The sequence below is a fragment of the Lepisosteus oculatus genome, chromosome 4 (genome assembly GCF_040954835.1).
Source record: "Lepisosteus oculatus isolate fLepOcu1 chromosome 4, fLepOcu1.hap2, whole genome shotgun sequence".
Taxonomy (NCBI): domain Eukaryota; kingdom Metazoa; phylum Chordata; class Actinopteri; order Semionotiformes; family Lepisosteidae; genus Lepisosteus; species Lepisosteus oculatus.
Window position 1 is genome coordinate 59,676,509 of NC_090699.1, and position 17,800 is coordinate 59,694,308.

The 17,800-nt window shown below is 37.6% G+C and overlaps 2 protein-coding genes and 1 long non-coding RNA gene across 5 annotated transcripts in view; 2 read left to right on the top strand and 1 right to left on the bottom strand.

Moving 5' to 3' along the window:
- The window catches only part of LOC102685597 (plexin-B1), a 129,280-nt gene extending 121,806 nt beyond the window's left edge, over positions 1 to 7,474 (top strand). The window contains exons 38-41 of the mRNA XM_069189434.1: positions 199 to 263; positions 709 to 784; positions 1,127 to 1,201; positions 2,237 to 7,474. Coding sequence (XP_069045535.1) covers positions 199 to 263; positions 709 to 784; positions 1,127 to 1,201; positions 2,237 to 2,341 — 321 coding nt within the window. The 3' untranslated portion in view covers positions 2,342 to 7,474. The remainder of the gene's footprint in view (positions 1 to 198; positions 264 to 708; positions 785 to 1,126; positions 1,202 to 2,236) is intronic.
- A 1,501-nt stretch (positions 7,475 to 8,975) lies between these two features.
- LOC138238443 (uncharacterized) lies at positions 8,976 to 12,135 on the top strand. Its single transcript, XR_011189489.1, has 3 exons — positions 8,976 to 9,651; positions 11,107 to 11,206; positions 11,595 to 12,135. It is a non-coding gene; the product is annotated as an uncharacterized lncRNA (long non-coding RNA).
- A 1,075-nt stretch (positions 12,136 to 13,210) lies between these two features.
- Positions 13,211 to 17,800, bottom strand: part of setd5 (SET domain containing 5) — a 41,392-nt gene continuing 36,802 nt past the window's right edge. For all 3 annotated transcript variants that reach the window (XM_069189436.1, XM_015348277.2, XM_069189435.1), the window contains 3 exons: positions 17,325 to 17,449; positions 16,251 to 16,360; positions 13,211 to 15,951 (listed from right to left, as the gene is read on the bottom strand). In XM_069189436.1, the coding sequence (XP_069045537.1) occupies positions 15,322 to 15,951; positions 16,251 to 16,360; positions 17,325 to 17,449 (865 nt within the window). In that variant the 3' untranslated portion in view covers positions 13,211 to 15,321. The remainder of the gene's footprint in view (positions 15,952 to 16,250; positions 16,361 to 17,324; positions 17,450 to 17,800) is intronic.

Consider the following 17,800-nt stretch of genomic DNA (forward strand, 5'->3'; position numbering starts at 1 on the left):
TGTTTTTAAAAAGTGTGTGTATATATTTTTTTATATATACTGTATCATTCCATAAATCTTATGTTAGTAGACTGTCATTCTTATGCGATTATTTTGTTAATTAACATTCCCAGTTGTGTTCTAGATTATGTGTATGAAATGAATTCATATCCCGCATGCTGTAACTAATGTTCTTTGTTTTAATCATCTTATTTTCAGGATTCTCCCATTAACAAGCTGTTGTATGCCAGAGACATCCCACGGTACAAACAGATGGTGGAAAGGTAAGGGTTCACTCAACTGCCCAGTTAAACATTGAGCATTAATCTGGGCACTCAGCATGCTGTAGGTGGGGAGTTAATGAACAGTTAGTCTGGGGCTAATTGTGACACGTTGTGTTAGTGACAGATTCAGTGACTTATAGGAAAATAACTATACCAATTTCGTACAGCTGTGACATAGGTGTGGGATCCTGTTCTGGAGAGCAGTTCAGTAGGAATGGATAAAAGCATAATTTCTTTTGGACCTACAGTAAAAGAAAATAAATCTGAAATCAGTCATATTTTAGTCTTTTCCCAGGTCCATTGAAAATCAGGCCAATAGGGTAAAAGTGATTGTCTCAATTGTCTGGAACACGGAAGAATGAGCCAGACTTCGTTTAGATTTCGGAATCCTCTTGACATAAAGGTTCTGCAGCTTCATCTTACTTCAGTTTGGTTTTCTTTCCAGGTACTATGCTGATATCAGACAAACAATCTCTGCAAGTGACCAGGAGATGAACTCGGCTTTAGCAGAGCTGTCCAGAGTATGTATAGTATTTATTTATAGCTTGTGACAATAGCACTCTATAGAGAGAAACATTAGCTTCTTAATGTATTCAACCTAGTGCTTAGGCTAGTTCTGACATAGCCTGAAAAGGGGTGTGGATGATTATTTTTTGTGTACAATGGCATCTCCATTTAGATTGCCATATACACATGATCTGAGCAGCAGAATATGCAAAATAATGATGGTAGTGAAGACATGTATAATTTTCACTCCTTTCATGAAATAAAGGGATCTTTGGGGTTTTTTTTGTATTCTACCAGTGTTCATCCTGTCTTACAGTTGAAACAGCTGCACTAAACCCTTCTCTTTGGTCTTTCAGAATTACTCAGGTGAATTGAATTACCTTGTTGCCCTGCATGAACTATACAAGTACATCAACAAATATTACGACCAGGTGAGCATTTCTCCAGGGGACTTTAGTTTTAACGAAGGAGAGACAGAAGTCTTTTTGGATATGGCAAAAGATTAACAAAGGAGTGGATTTCTGCTGGTACCATATATGCCTGTTCAGAGATGCAGACAACACCCTCAGGGCACCATGTGTGTTAGCGTGAGGCATACAAATAGAACTCCATTTGTTCTTTGAAGCCCAGGTGGCTGAGGGACAAAAGCCTGGTTATGAGGAGGAGGTAGGCCAGCTGTGAGGGCTGTAACTGTGAGGTGACTTGGGGGTGAAGAACAATGAACATAATAAAAGAAGGATATGTGGCTTGTATTATTTACACCTGAGCTTGAACTGCTGTCTTTAAAGGGGCGGGGGGGGACGGTGCTCAAATGTATTGGTTTGAGGGGGATTCCGAATTTAAATCGGCATGTTGGTTATGTGTGGGAGCTGTCTGTTGGAGTCTGCAGGATAGGTGGTCGTCATCATTTGGTTTTTGGAGGAACACGGCATTTAAACTGAATAGATTATAACCCGAAATGATCCATCCCGGACAGAAACACTTCCTGCTTAGCTTGGTCTGATGCTCACGAAATTATAATGTTATATTGGGCCTCAGGCTCTATAAATCCACCTTTATTTCTTACCATAGACCCCTGCCATCTTATGGTGATGATGATGATGATGATGATGATGATAAGACTTTATTGATCCCGAAGGGTTTTGAGAAATGATTTCACTTGTACACATGTTCCACTTTTGTAATGCTGCATTAACTACAAGCCTGCATTGGTTCTTGCCCTAAATGCTCTGCTGCTTCTTCGTACAATATTATTTTGCTCTTTTATTCGTAGGATCCTAAAATGTGAGCTCATTGACACAGCAGGGAACATTAACTGTGGCAATTAATGTAGTTCCTACAGCACAGTCTCCTGTCCATTTCCAAGAGTTAAGCAAGAGATCACTAAATGTGGATTGTTTCTCACAAAGAAGATGCACAAAGTAAATCTTGACTTATGTGTATGTGCTGTTTTTCCACCATCTTAGATCATCACTGCACTAGAGGAGGACCCAACAGCCCAGAAAATGCAACTGGGATACCGGCTTCAGCAGATTGCAGCGGCTGTGGAAAACAAAGTCACTGACTTGTGATGGGAGATGGGGAAAGGGAAAAGACAGAGGAGCTGGAAAAGTCTGGATTTGTGTTGGTGGGACAGAGTCTTCTTTCTGTTATTGACTCTGCGACGGACTGGAGGAACTGAACAGCTCTCCTTGAAAACAGGAATGGGATCCTATTCCAATACAACATTTTCAGCACTACCAAGATGATAGAGTTCATTTTTTTTTAATCCTCCACAATGAGAAACAGATTTGTTGAGGGATATCCTAGCGTTTACTGCCTCTTACCGGTTTTTAGCATTTTGCTAGAGTGGACAGATTAATACAAACTTTTCATCCCATTACTAGTGCACTTCCAACAAAATGGAAAACTGCAAGAACCCTACAGGACCGCTGCAAGGAAAACACTTCCCATCTCATAACCAGTAAGAATAAATCTTAAAGTCCTGAGGAAGCCTTCACTCATTATTAAGAATATTTGCTGGAGCGAGTACTGGCTGTGATTTGTTTTTCGGAAGCTAGTCAAAATTAAAGCAATTACACAGGAATATTCCTTAATCAACATTAAGAAAGCCTTTTTAATTGTTACTATTTTTTTAAAAGGACATATATGTCTTATGACAGATGGCTCGTTAAGTTCCGTTGTTTCCTGTATAGCAGAAAACAATATGACATAGAACAGGAATAAGAAAATAAACGTCAAAGAGTTGTCGATTTAGGAACTTTTACACAAAAGAGTAGTAAATTGAAGGTAAGTTTGAAGAAGCACATTGCATTCTTATGCTTGGGTGCATTAAAGACTGTCCTGTGGTACAAAATTTCCTAAACAAACATAACAGGATACAAGTTAACTTTTCATTTTTTCCCTCCCTTTAACTTGATTCAGATTACTTGTATGTCTCTCCAAGTCTTTGGCTTGTGCTTTAAAATAAAAAAATGGCAGTTTGGAAAAATCACCTCTCCCATCAGTCACCCTCTTCTCATCGCAAACATTCAGTGTTTCACGGATCATCAATATGGCCTCCAACCACTGGTCAATTCTGTTTGAAAATCAAAAACAAAACCCCAAACCGAAGGAAGCCTTGTGATTTTTTTTACTTGGTAACTTACATAACATTCCTCCTTTTTACTGTAAAATTGTTTCAGTACCTGACATAATTTCTACCTCCTCTAATGTTTTAAAAGATGCTATGTAGCATGAATAATGGAACCATAATCTAAACAGCTTTATCTTTTCGTAACCATGTGTTTTCTGATTTATGGGGTCAGTGTTTTAAATTGGTTGCTGAAAGAATATTTTTCTTCAAAAAATGTTAGTGGGATCAAAATGTTCATTTTCAAGTACTGTACTCTTGACTTGTACCATAACAAACCTCTGACTCTCTTCTGCTAGAGAAAAGCTGCTTCTCTTTTCCGTCCAGATAAAAAGTCAGAAAGATGTTAAAAATGGTTGTGTTGAAACTAGCAAAGGAGCAAGAGGAGGTTAAATCCATGCCAAAATGTTAAAAGACAGAAGAAAAAATATTTTGGCTGTGGATCTTTTCAGATTCTATTCTGTTTTACCTCTGTTCTGAATTGAGGATGTACAATTGCACAAATTTATAATTAGCACTAGATTTTCAATAGGCGTTTAAGTTTTCATTTAAATGCAGTTTACAGGTATGTTTTGGGAAATGAATAGTGTACTATAACACCATATCCTCAAAAATATTAACCTTCTAGATCTTACTTTCAAATACTACTAACTGATTGCTGTGCTTGCTAATGGGGAGGTGGAAACGGTCCATTGCATTTCTTGTGGTAGGAGCAATTAGTCTCTCCAGTCTGACATCTTATTTTTTCCACAGTTCATTAGACTAATCTCCACAGCAGTTCATCTGGCTTTTTGCTTTCTCTTGCATTTCCAGCAAATAAGCACATTTAAAACGTCAGGCATTTGGCCTTTGAAATATCTTCCATCCATGTCTGTAATTAGCATAGTACTCCTGTTATACCACTGAGTATTCTCCAATTAGTGTGGTCTCATAATTACTTCTTGTAGATTAATTTAACAATAATAAATACTTTTTCATACAACACGGCCTTATCTTAGGTTATTCTTTGAAACTTGCTAAAAGCAACTTTCACATGCAAAGGCTGCTTTGCTAAGCTGTTCTATCTGCCCTGGTAAGAAACCACAACACAGTACAACTCAGTATTAAAAGACGTGGTTTCATAAAAATGTAATGAACACTAGTACTGCATTATCTAATGTTAACATAGATTAGTCTAGTCAAGTCTGATGCTACGACTGCCTGTGAGGCTACTTCTTGCAGTTATAGAAGGAATAGTGGCTAATTCCTCAACTATTGCAACAAAACAGAAAATTCTCAACGCAAAGTGAGAACATGTTTGGAAAAAAGGTAAACTGCACCAATTGTATGAAAATTATAAGTGTTTTACTCTCGATGATTGCAAGATGAAAAAAAATAAAATCTCCAAATTGAATGTAAACATTGGAGCCCAGAAATGAAACTGAATTATAGATGGCTAGCCAGACAAATGGGATTTCCTAGCTTTATAAAAAAATAAAAGCTTTTTCAGTCTAAAAAACACAAAAGACAAATTGTAGAATGTCTGATGAAAGGATATTTCACTTTTGTATTTTGACATTTGAATTCTCAATCTTGATTTGTTTTTAAGTAATAACCCCCAAAAAACATACTTGTTCATTTCAATTAAATTATCCAATCTACATTTCACAGATATATATTAGCATATTTTATCTGAACAGTGTTACCAATTCAGTGAATTTTAATTCATGAGTTTAATGGTTTATTGTTTATTCTACTGGTTATTGAACTAGTTTTTAACGTTTACTGGGGCCAATTAATATCAGTCACTAAAATAATTAAAAAACTGTAAGTTATTTTTGAGGAGCGGAGTCGAGACTTCATAACAGCATACCTTCCTACTGCATACCTACTTTAAAACAAAATATGACAAATAGGTGGTTCCAACTGTGAACAGCAGGTGTCAGTACAGAAGGAGAATTTTAAAAGACTGCTACAATTCAGTCCACATGCTAAAAACTTCTGAGCATACTGGTTGCCATGTTTTATGTTTAATTGTGTCTGTATATGTGGTTAGAATGTTTGAGTATTTATTCTAAGTGTTAAGGTAAAATGTTTTGTGCGAAAGGAGTATTCCCCAAATATCCAAATATGAAATGAATATTCTGAAAGAAAAACAGATTCTTGTTCTGCATTTTGGACCTGTGTATGAGAGCTGAAAAGGGGGTTTCTGTATTAAAACGCTGTGATGATTGTCTGTTACAAATTGAAGAATATTTGGATATTTGACTCTGTGAGAGGTGGAACTGAATTGCACAGGCTATCTTGAAATATGGTTGAAGTAACAGAAGGGGGGTGTGCAGGATTTTAATACTTATTTATTTCTACAGAATAGAGATGGTTATCAAAACATACTGAGAATAAGTACAAGTGGGTAACAGGAAGTATTTTTACAGAAAGGCTTAGGAATGAATCCAGACTTTCAAGCATTCCAGTTAAAATGTCTTTGTTACAGCTGGAAGAGGTGTAAAATACAGGGTCAAGTGTTACCAAAGGTTTATGAACCATTCTACAGTGTAAGCATTCATCTTTAAAAGCACCACACTGGGCATTAGATTGTGTGTAAAATGTTTTTATGTGTAAAAAAGTTCATGCTAGAGGACAAGAGATTCTAATACAGTTTAGGAAAAGTTACGTCTTAGATGTAGAAAACAAGAATTTAACATTCCTGGTAAATGAGTATTTCTATAAAACCAATCTGCACATGTATGTAATGGAGTGTATACTCGATGGCTAATCTATAATGTCAGTTGTGAAACTTTTAAAACAATCTGTACTCCCACTAAAATGTAAAGCGACTACCAGATAGTGAAAGGATTCACAACCGTTACAGGATAAGTTTTTTCCCATGATTGATTTCTAAATCTTTTCAACATTTCCCGATATCGGTATTGCCATTTTCAAGTAGCAAATAAGACATCAAACCGCCCCCCCCCCCATAATTGAAATGTAATTTTAAGACTGTTGCTGTAGTGATGGCATTTTTAAAATGCCCATTTGAGGTTGCAGCAAACTTAAAACATGCTGGAGGATTATAAAATACATTTTTAAATTTGAAGCTGTATTGGCCTTTCGAGACCGTAAACCTCGCTGACCATGGTATTGCCTAATAAAATTGTGAAGAGTTACATGGTGTTCTAAAGGTGGAAAATTAAGTGTACAGATTCCTGTATTTGTGCTTTAATGCATCTAGAAAGGTGCTTAGTGAACCAAGGCTCGCATCACTGAACTACCAAATCAGTTTAACAAATAATTCTGGACTGTAAAACGAGACACTAATTTACTCTAATGAAAAGAACATTCTAGAACAGATCTAGTGCTAATTTTTCTCACCTTAACATATGAAAGACACTACTGAAATAAGGTCCCCTGGTGGGTGGAGGAATTTGGTGAGATACAGTGCTGTGGTAGTTTATCCTCAGAATAGCGATGTACTGATGAATGTTTTTGGTACTGATATTGTGTATTGCACTTCTCTCTCTTTTTTTTTTAATGCAGTGACCAAAAATGTCAAACTTGTAACAAAGGTACATAGAATTAGATCTAAACATTAAACAACCATTCAAGTGTCCTGTGGAACGAGCAGAAAAATGTCTTCATTTACATTTTAATGGATACATGAAGTTTGCTTGTTACATTTCAGAAATTGGTTCTTTTAGTTGGCTAGTCTTCATTACCAAGGTGAGAAAAATGTCACTTCTGGTCTGTAAAACCCAAACATTACAGTACACATTCAACTAATCTAGAACTTGCCTTCCCAAGTACACAATTTCATTGTATTTTCCATGCTTTAGTGTAAAAATAATTTGAGGGGACACCTTAATGTTATTGGTAGACTGTAAAAATTTAATTGTGTAGAGCAGGCTCTGCAATGAGCACTGAAAACAGATTTTTTTTTTGTTTTAAGGACAGTCTTGTTCTTTGTTAATATCATTGTAAATAATGATTTAATAAAGCAGACCTGTAGCTACCTAACCTGTTTAATAAAAAAGTGAATATTCCTGCAGGTGATGTGTAATAAACTATTCTGGAAATTAAACTTTCTTTTACATGAGTTCAGTGGATAATTATTGATTTTCCTGTAATGTCCTTGTTGTGAATTTAAATATAATTTTTCTAGGTAATTGTACTGTTTTGGAAAACAGGTGAAAGATTGATGGTTGTTGTATAACAATGTAAAATGCAACTAAATGTAAAATCCTGAAGAGCACATAATTGTCATGGCAATGGTGAAGAAGGTATATTTGTTGCATGATTTGGAAGATAAAGAGCATAGTCTGAGTGGTTGTGAGAGGGTGAGAGATCATTTAAGTGTTAACATGTCCCTCAGGTATTCCACATTTCAATATGTCCATATGAATTATTTAAACTAGAATGATGGGGAGGGTAACCAGTCCCCAAGAACAGTTAGAATAGATGGTGGCCAGAGGCTGACATTACCTGGGAGTTTTGCTCGGGGCTCTGCGTCTATTTTTCGTCTGCCCGGATTCTTGAGGAACAAACTGTGCCAGACTGCGCTCTCTGTGGCGAGCCAGCGAATGTCTGACTTCATTGGCGAGGGCCTGGGTGGGGCCCAGAATGTGTACGCGTCTGCTGTGGTGAAATGAAAACACACTGGTTTAAGGTGGGGTGAGGATGCCTAGAGATGAAATTGGACAAACCCTGCCTAGCCCGCACTGAAGTTTAAAGAAGCAGCTGCAGCACAGAGCTAATACAGTGCAAGCAAAAGACTGAGCACAACACAGAGCAATCACAAACACACACACCTGCAAGTCTGGTGATAAACAGCCTGATCCAGGCTGTTATTCCAAGGGATGATATGTATACTGTCAGCACATAAACGTTTGGATGGGCTCTCATCACTTTATCAGTATTAAACATAAAATTTTCAGTAATACTAAAGCATGACTGAAAATTTTGAAAGGTGTGTTGTTCACTGCAGATTACTAATCCATTTGCAAAGGAAAAAAATCTTGTATAGGTCTTGCAGAATTTGCAGGGAAAAATAAATTTTACGGGTTTTTTCTGGTCACCCTCATGTTAAATCGAACATTTTCTTTTACGCTGTCCCTTTTCAGCTATTTTGTTGTGTGTCACGGCTAACCAGAGATGACAGATTTAGCGAACACATTTAGAGTGACATTAAGAATAATATTTAGTTATGTATTTTTTTTGTAAACACAGTGGTATCTCCACCCATAAACAAAAGTCATATTATAAAATTTAAGAATATTGATGTCATAGGACAACACCCATTGCTTTCACATAAAACCTTCAACTTCTTGAATCCGCATTTGAGCTGAACAACTCACAATTGGAAGTAACTTAAATTGCAACAATATCAAACCAGGTGTTGAGCAAGAAATTCAGGTTGCGACTGAGGGAAGTTGTGGACTTCTGATCACAACTGTCCCACTTTGCTGTGCATGGTCAGAAATTTTATAGAGGTAAGTTTGCCAACAAACTAATAAACGTACAGTTTTTCTCTCAAGATCTTGTTTCACTCCTCAGTCATCAAAGGAATTTCTCTCCTGAAAGAAAGGTTTGAATTGATATAATGATGTACTGGGTGGGTCACTGATGGTGTTGGAATAGTCTCTGTGGTGGTCAGTACAAGGAGCACCACTCCCAGTAATTTCCAGACATTAAAAGGAGATGTGAGGAACAAGGAAATGGCCAACATTCCAATTGACACTTCCCCACATGTTCCAAGGAAAACTGCACGAAACAAACCCAAATGTGAAATTATTGCTTTCCCATGAGAGGTGCTCAAAAACCTTGGAGAAGCAGAGGCAATGAAAGAGGAGGAGGAGTGTGTGGTTCAAGTTATAAACCCCTAGAAAAAAGTTAAAATAACAGGAACATCGTGTTCACTTTTTTGGTGCCAAACAAGTTACTTTCCCATTCCAGGTGTTCAGGGGGGTATAAAGTCATGCACAGGCTCCCTGAAAAAGCATTTAAAAGACTGGAAAATGCTTCAGGACTGCTTTGGCTTTGTGATCCCATTTTGAACACAGTAGCATTAGAGACAGAGGCTCCTTACCTTTTGTTAATTCTTTGGCACCTCATTTTTTTCCTTTTCCTTCAGATTTTTGGCTCTTTCATTCTCCAGCACAAGAACTGCTATGAAGAGTCCACTGACATGGCTGTCTTTACTGTGGGCTACCGGCTTGTCACTGTGTCTCATCTGGGCTGTCAGTATGTCACAAGCTGCTCTTCACCATCATTCAGGTAGGAAGGAACTGCAGACCTGCAGTCTTCAAGCTGGCTCCATTTTACAGCTCAGTTGGTCTTAGACAGCTGACTTAGATATCACTAAACTGCTTAGACGTATTTCAGCAAAACGTTTCACATTCCTAGTTTCTTTAACGTTTCCATTTTCAGAGCTTGCTTTGTAATGAGTTACTAAGTATGAAAATGTATCCGTCTGTATTGCACTATAGCCAATGAAATGCCCTAATCCATGCAGGACGTTTGAAAACAATCAACTTCCTAGCATATGGAAAAGGAGAGAGGTCAAGATGAATTCCCACAAAAGGAAACACGATGGTACTTCTTACTAATAAAACTTCATCAGGTTACATTTCAAGCTGGCATTTGAGAATCTGCGATACAAAAGTAAAACAATCATTACAGGTGTAATAGTTGTTACTACATTATCCTTTTTTTGCTAGAAGTGTTTTCTAAGAAAAATATGGTCAATACTGTGCAACTACATTGTTTTCAGGTTGACCAGATTTTGAGGAAGTCATACACAAGACGTTTGGTAATGTAAGAATAGTTTTAGCACAGCTCCCGATTTGTTTTGCTACGACCTAGGAAATACTCCTAAAGCTGGGCTTTATATTTTTTTTAAACTGATTTCTTACAGTAGGTTAAATTGTCTTCCTTTCTCTCCACTCAATTCCATTACCCTCCATTTACATTCAAATGTGTCCCCTGCTTATTCAAAATTTTGAATTTATTCATAATAAACCACAGGAAAACCCACAAAATCCTCAGACGCAGGTTTTCTAGGCTTTCTGCTTTTCTGCTCAATGATGGGTGGCTGCCCTCTGGTGTCAAGGACAATGCATGACAATCACTGTGATTCTTGAAGCAGCCTGGTTAGATTCTTGAGAGGAATAGAAAAGATCTGCAAAACCTGTATTAATCGATCAGGTATATTTAACAGTTTATGCCACACTAGTTGGCCAAAGAGAGCTGCTCAATAATGTTAAACTTTAATTACAGAACCTTGAATTGCATTAGGTTATAGCACAACAATACCGTAAGTAGGTATATTTCTTTGAGTTTACCATGGTAAATTCAGATGGTAATTGTGAGCTTCAATTACTGTAAAGGAACAAGTAATAGGTTTATTCCATGCTGAAAAAAAGAAGAAAGAGAACGTTTCGGCCGTGGAGCCTTCTTCAGGTGTGACGCAGCTACGCACCTGAACTTCAATTACTGTAGTTCTCTCCATTTTTTATTAAACTTTCACACTTGACTTACAATACCATAGTTCGTACTGTAAAGAATTAAAGAATGTGTGCAATTGGTCTCTTAGGAACGTTCACTTTAACAAGCCATGGGATCATAGTGATTTTGTACTGTTTAAAAATAGTGCATTAATGTATGCTTTTTGGTTCATATTTTGAAGAGTGTAAGGACAAATTGTTTTCTTCTGCTTCTTTCACATTTCAGGCAAATGCAGGCACAAGGAAAAACTTTTCAAACCAGGACAGACATTCTCCAGGGGATGTGACAAGTGTTACTGTCATGAAAAGGGATTCACTTGCTTCCAGTAAGTCTTGTATTGAGCACCCAGTCAAACACAGTATATCCAGGCAACTGCTCCAAGTTGTAAACTGAAATGCTTTAGAATACTGGCAATGCATTTGGCAGTCTTTGTTAAAATGCCAGTACAAACCAATGGACCACCATATTACTACAATATATTGACAGAGCATGCAAAAAAAAGTTAACACGTTAGAAAGTGGGTTTTAAGAGACTTGTTCTGTAAGTGAAGGGTATGCAGCTTATCTATAACCTTACCCATACTTTGGCTTAATGGAGATCACTTAAAAAAAAAACATATTTACGATGGTGTTTCTAAATGTTTCCACATTTGTGTGACATTAAATACCCAATTAAGTTTAGTCTCCCTAATTCATTTACATTGTTATTTGCAGACCAATGATACCCACCTCCTGGCCAAACAAATGCCAGCGCATACGTGCAGAGTGTGGCTACCGGGTAGTCTACAGAAAAAACCCTGAGACCGAATGCAGACCTTACAGCTGGATTGGGTGAAGCTATGCTGTTCTCACCAGACTTACGAACAAACCTGTACGTCTTTGAAGCCCAGTTTCCAGTACTGATCTCACAGAAAACTGTGATTTTACTTTTGAAGTTAACCAAGCAAGTAGAATTGTAATTATCGTAGCTGTTAGGACTCTTGGCAAAGAAGCTGTATATTCTATTAATAAAGCAATTGTGCTGTCCTTATGTACAAGTATGATGTGTTGTTTTAAAGTTCAGCTGAGACTGTCCTAAACTGAACCTGAGATAATAGTGGGACTGCTATCATTTCTGTATGCAAAATAAGGTTACTGCATGTTGACAGCATGATGAGCATCTAGCATGACTTTTATAAAAACAAACATCTGAATGTAACTGGCCTTATTTAATTATAAGCATTCAACATGGTATTAAAAATATTTCCATACCTCAGACTTGAAATGGTTTGGTGTTCCACCCGAGACAACCGCTCGATCTACAGTACACACATCCGTGCTGGATTAGTCAAATGGTTTCATTGTGAGATGGGATCATAGCTAATTGCTAATTGATTTTACCACATTCTCAATGGAAGTGAAAATATGACAAAAATATACTTGAGTGCAATTTGCGCAGTTTCTATGCTGCAGCAGTATACCTTATGGGGAGATAAAGCACTGGAATGGCCATATGAAACAATGTCCAAGTAAAATATAAAAAGTTGCTGAACTGGAGATCAGTTAGACTGCAGAACTAATAATAAAAAGTATTGGTTTGCAGAGCTTAGTTGAATCAAGCAACATCAGGAAGATAATTTGTGTCAATCTTCCTAACCTAAATATAAAGATTTTAATATCCAAACACCTAGAAGTAATGCACAGTAGCATGCAAATCTACAGCGGTAGTGTATGTTCCAGAGATTTGTGAAATCTGTAAGTGAAAATCCTGGAATACTGTCAAATAGATAAATTACTGGTAGTCTAATTTTATGGAGTACTTCCATATGCTGCACATGCAATCACTTGCAAATAGTATGAGAAAAAAAACAAGAGCACAGATGGTAATCCACAGGACTATTCAAAAACTGGTGCTGGTCATAAAATATTCATTTTTTCTCTTAATGAAATGGCTTATGTGCCAGCACATGTACTGCAGGATTTTGTCCGTCACTGCCTCTTGGGAAAACAGTCAATTATCACATTTTCAAACTATAACAAGACAGCAAAACCATAAACACTCTTCAAAGAAAAACTCTGCCATTAAATTCTGTTTGACAAAACCAATCTTGATGTGCTCTGATAAATAGACCAACTGCTGCAAAGGTACAAAACATTCCGGTTCAGCAGCTCATTACTGGAATAACTGAACAATTTTAACAACTTTTCCATTATATTCAGGTGTATGCAGACACATTGGCTCTCCAGGAAAGGGCTGGTTATGTTTGAAAGTTATGTCATTACATTACATTAATGACATTTCTTTTCTGGACAGTCCAAATGGTTATAGCTCTGTGTAAAAACTGAAAAAATCCAATTGAGCTCTTTATTTTGTTAACCGATCAACTGAACTAACAAGTCAATCTCGGGTTATTTATGCAATGCAATATTTAAAAGGCAAACTCCAAAATGATCAGAAACTGAAAAAGACTTATTAAAAGCCAGTTACATAACAGAGCTCATCTGGAAACAAAACCCATGTGTGTGGGTCAGGGATTAGGGTTGGAAACATCTCACATCAGCATATGTGTTGGTTAGGCCTTAGTGCTGGTAACCCAAAAACCTTCTGGATAGACAGTTTTAGAAAAAAAGCTTCCTGATGAGTAGACTGAGAATTCTGAATTGCATCATGACACAACTGAGAAGAATAAAAATACAAAAACCCAGTAGAATTGTCAAGTAATTTTGTGAAATAATGCATCTTACGGTTTCAGTATTTCTGCATTAAAAAGTTACTAGAAAAAAATACCAAAACTGTCATTTTCAAAATATGATTGATTATCACCATGAGTATTTTATTATCAAAAATTATTACATATCTTCTTTTCTGGAAAGTCCAAATGGTTATAGCTCTGTGTAAAAACATGTTTTGACTTAAAAATGCAGTATCCTCTTTTAAAGTACTGTCTGTCAGGTACTACAATTGGAAATAAAAACAACAAAAGAAGTCTGTCGATTCAGCGCAGTTTCCATTTCCTTCAGTTTTTAACCCTCAGAACGAAACTGGAAAAGGTGCTGGAAATTTAGTGTACTATATTTCTACCTACAGTATATAACACATTGATACATGTACACAATCATACATAATGGATTTAATTAAGGTGCTGGTATTTGGGTCACGGAGGAGTCTCAAAGTTGCTGAAATATTCCACCATGAGAACATTCATGTAACCAATAAGTACCCTTTTTCTACATCCATAGGAGATAGATGACCACATAACAAAAAGCCGAGGTGCTTGACTATATATATATATCATTCAGGCTAAATACAATAATCAAATATTAGCACCCATATTCTCTTCACCAATTAACAATTTCTGTACTGGTCATTCCTTTGTCAAACAGGTAAAGAACAAACCCTCATTTGGATAAACCGTCATGATTCTGAGTCAAATGGATTTGTCTTGTTGATCATGGGTGACAATTTTAGCATTTTCAATTGTCCCCAATACTCAGAGTACACCACTTTGGAATTTCCATGTACGCTGTTCAATCAAATGCCGAGGAATCTAATCTGTTCTGTTCGAAGCAGCACAAAAAAGAGGAGACAGCAGCTTTAATCCAAATAACCCTTTGCTTTTACATTGTACTGTGTAGGATGGCGTGGTTTGAGGTGGGGGGGGGGGGGGGGTTTGAGACAAAAGTTATTAATCTGAATTGCCAAAAACCTCCACATGAGAGGTTTCAAAACCTGTTCCCCCCTCTATCCACAATCATATAAACATCTGGAAAGTTTGTAACAGTCACTATAAATTAAAAAAAAATCTATTTCCAATTAAAAAGATATTGAGGGACTCACAGCATGAATGTGTGGAAAAGATCAAAGTGTCACTGCAGCACCGTGGATTATAATGTTTGAACGAGTCATGTACTTTATAGCTAGCCTAGAATGGTTATAACTGAAATTAAAATTAGATAAATAAAAAAAATTCTAACTCCAGAATATTACAGTATAATTGTGTGAGAAAAAGCTGGCAATCATATGGAATGATCGTCTATAGGAGCTAATCTTCTCGTGCCGTCAAATTCCCCTGCATCTTTATAACCGATGATACAAATATATTTTTCTTTCAACTTTACATATAAAAACATTGTCTTTACTGCACGACTTGACTAATATTTTGGTTATAAACCAAATCATAGATACCTAACTGAAACTCCTTTGAGTTATTTCTGCTTTTTAAAGTACCTAAACAACAGGTACTTGCAATAACTTTGCATTATTTTTCTCTTTGTGCACTGTACATTTGTGGGAACAGAAGGATTTTATTTCAATTTGTATATGATCGTTTTCTTAATCCTTTGACATCAAGGCCCATGTGTACTAATGCCAAAAGGCTAAGTCTATGGGTCCTGGTTGCAATCCAGTCCTTGATCCTTGTTTATATTTCCCCAAAGACTCCACAGGTTAATTACATAATGTCTAATAGCTTCCCGACTGAGTCCTTACTCCGGATCCCTGGATTTGTTGGTGCTGGAATTGGTTGATGGTAGTCGTGCGTTGTTGGTAGTGCTGTGTTGGTAACACAGTCTGCCCGGAACTGCTAGGGCTTAAGGTTCGTAACCCAGACTGAGACAGTCTGGAGCTATGAGAAACTGAGGTTGGGTTAACTGAAGCAGCATTGGTGACTGTTAAAGCCACACCGGAATCTGTAGTAACAGTTTTAGAGTTGCCTTGGGATAACGGGGAGGCAGGAACTGCCATGGTCAGGCTATTATACAGGCCTGCCTTTAAAGGGCTCCCACTGAACGAATGCATGGTAATCCCAGAAAGATGTTGGCTGCTACTTGTATGCCGAGAATTTCCACTCAGGCTAGCCACAGACGAGTCCAAAGAGGAAGAGGAGGAGCTGGCGGGGCTGGTGTAGGACGCAGACTGCTGGGGCACATCCTGGATTGTGGTCACTTGGGTCAGAGTGTGTGAAGACCTGTAGCCATGTCCAGGCGAAGGCAAGGAATGGCTGTAGGAGCTGCCGTGACCTCGGAATGGTGACATGTTCTGCTGGAGAAAAGCTGGTGTTTCAGCCTGGTGCCCGTCAGAAAGTGGCTGCAACTGCAGGACGCAAAGAACAAAAATAAGAATATTCAATGGTGGGCCAATAAATGGCAAAAGGGAAATGAAAGTATGTTGTAATCCTTCAATCAGTATTTCTCTAACTAGACGCAAATAATAATAATAATAATAATAATAATAATAATTGCTTACACTTATATAGCGCTTTTTCTGGAGACTACACTCAAAGCGCTTTACAGGTAATGGGGTCTCCCCTCCACCACCACCAATGTGCAGCATCCACCTGGATGCCTCCATTAAAGAACAGCCTGCTCACGGTTGTTAAACGGACACGTTACCTGGTGGCTGTATAGCGAGGGACTGTGGCTGTATCTCTGAGGGCTGTGGATGGGGGATCCTTGAGAGTGGGAAACCGTCTGCATCTCAAAGCACTCGCCTTCATTAGGATCTACAAGAAAAACCCCAAATAAACCAGCGAAGTGAACCGACAGAACTCCTGCTCATGTTGACCACGATAATTAAAAACAGTGCCGCAGCTCCTACTCAGAGAAGATTCCCACTGCAAATAAACCCACTTTAAAATTAAGTCATGTATTGCAAAACACCAGGATTTAGATGAACCGACACTTACAATGTGTTAGATTTAACACTTGAAAAGTGCGTGACAGCTAAATGGGTCTGCTTTATGATAATGGCTCTATCTAGAATATTTTATGACCTCTGAATAACCAGTGGTCTAATCTGAAGGTGCAAATGATATGAAATGTGAAACAGACAGTAGTAAGACTTGGAGAGTCAACAAAATATATATATATATGAATTGTCAGAAGTTAAAGGTAAAAACCATGTAATGAATATAAATTACACTACAGCAATATTTTAAGAATGAATAAATAAATTATCCAATTGTGACTGAATCATGATTATATATTAAACATATTTTAAATAGAAGAGTATTCATAAGTTCACCTAGAAGCTACAATTTTGAAATACCTACATGAACATAAAACTAGGATTCAAATTTCAAAATAAATATTAATTCTGTTTTCTCGCACTAAAACATTTAAATTTCTACACCATAGTAATATGATAGCCTCTTAGGGTAAAAAGAGGAAGAACTCAATTGTATCAAGAGAGGTACTCCTAGCTTAATAAATGTGTTCTAACACTAGGTTGAAACAATGATTTTAATTACCACAGCGAGATGGATGAGATCATACCATAATGTACCTCCAAGCAAGATATGGTCAGGGTGGTATGCCACACTAACCCGAAGAGATGCATACAAGTGCAGATAAAGAACACAACAAAGATATGAAATGTGTGACAGCTGGCTGCAAGATTATAAGCAAAGTGTGAGAGAGAGCGACCGAGCGTTCGGCGTCAGCTTCGTCGCGAGCTCTTGCACACACCCGAGTCTTTGTCTCCCGAGCTGTACTCCGCTCGCTTCGGCGCCCGCTCCATCTTCATGCCTCGGAGGACCCTCTCCAGCACTCCGTGGCCCTCTCGCAGTCTCTCCACTAACGTGGGAACCATCCTGGCACAGGAGGCATCAGTGAGAGCAGTGCCACAAACCCCCCCACACTTTGCTTCAAACCTCACAGGAGTTGGGCTGCCCACCAGTTATTTTATCTGGCTGCCAGATTCCCAAAAATTAAAATGTGAGCTTTTGAAATAGTTATGCAATACCAAAACATCACAATTGTAGGCTACATAGAACAAGGCATGCCTTTTTAGTTAATAAAAAGCAAACGGTCAAAAGGGGAAGCTCAGTCCTATATGGGTCCCTTGGTTATTGAACCAAGAATCTCATCAATAAATTGACAGCTCATTAACTGTTCCAATAAATTGGCTTCCACAATTCGACTTAAAAATGTAATTAAAAACA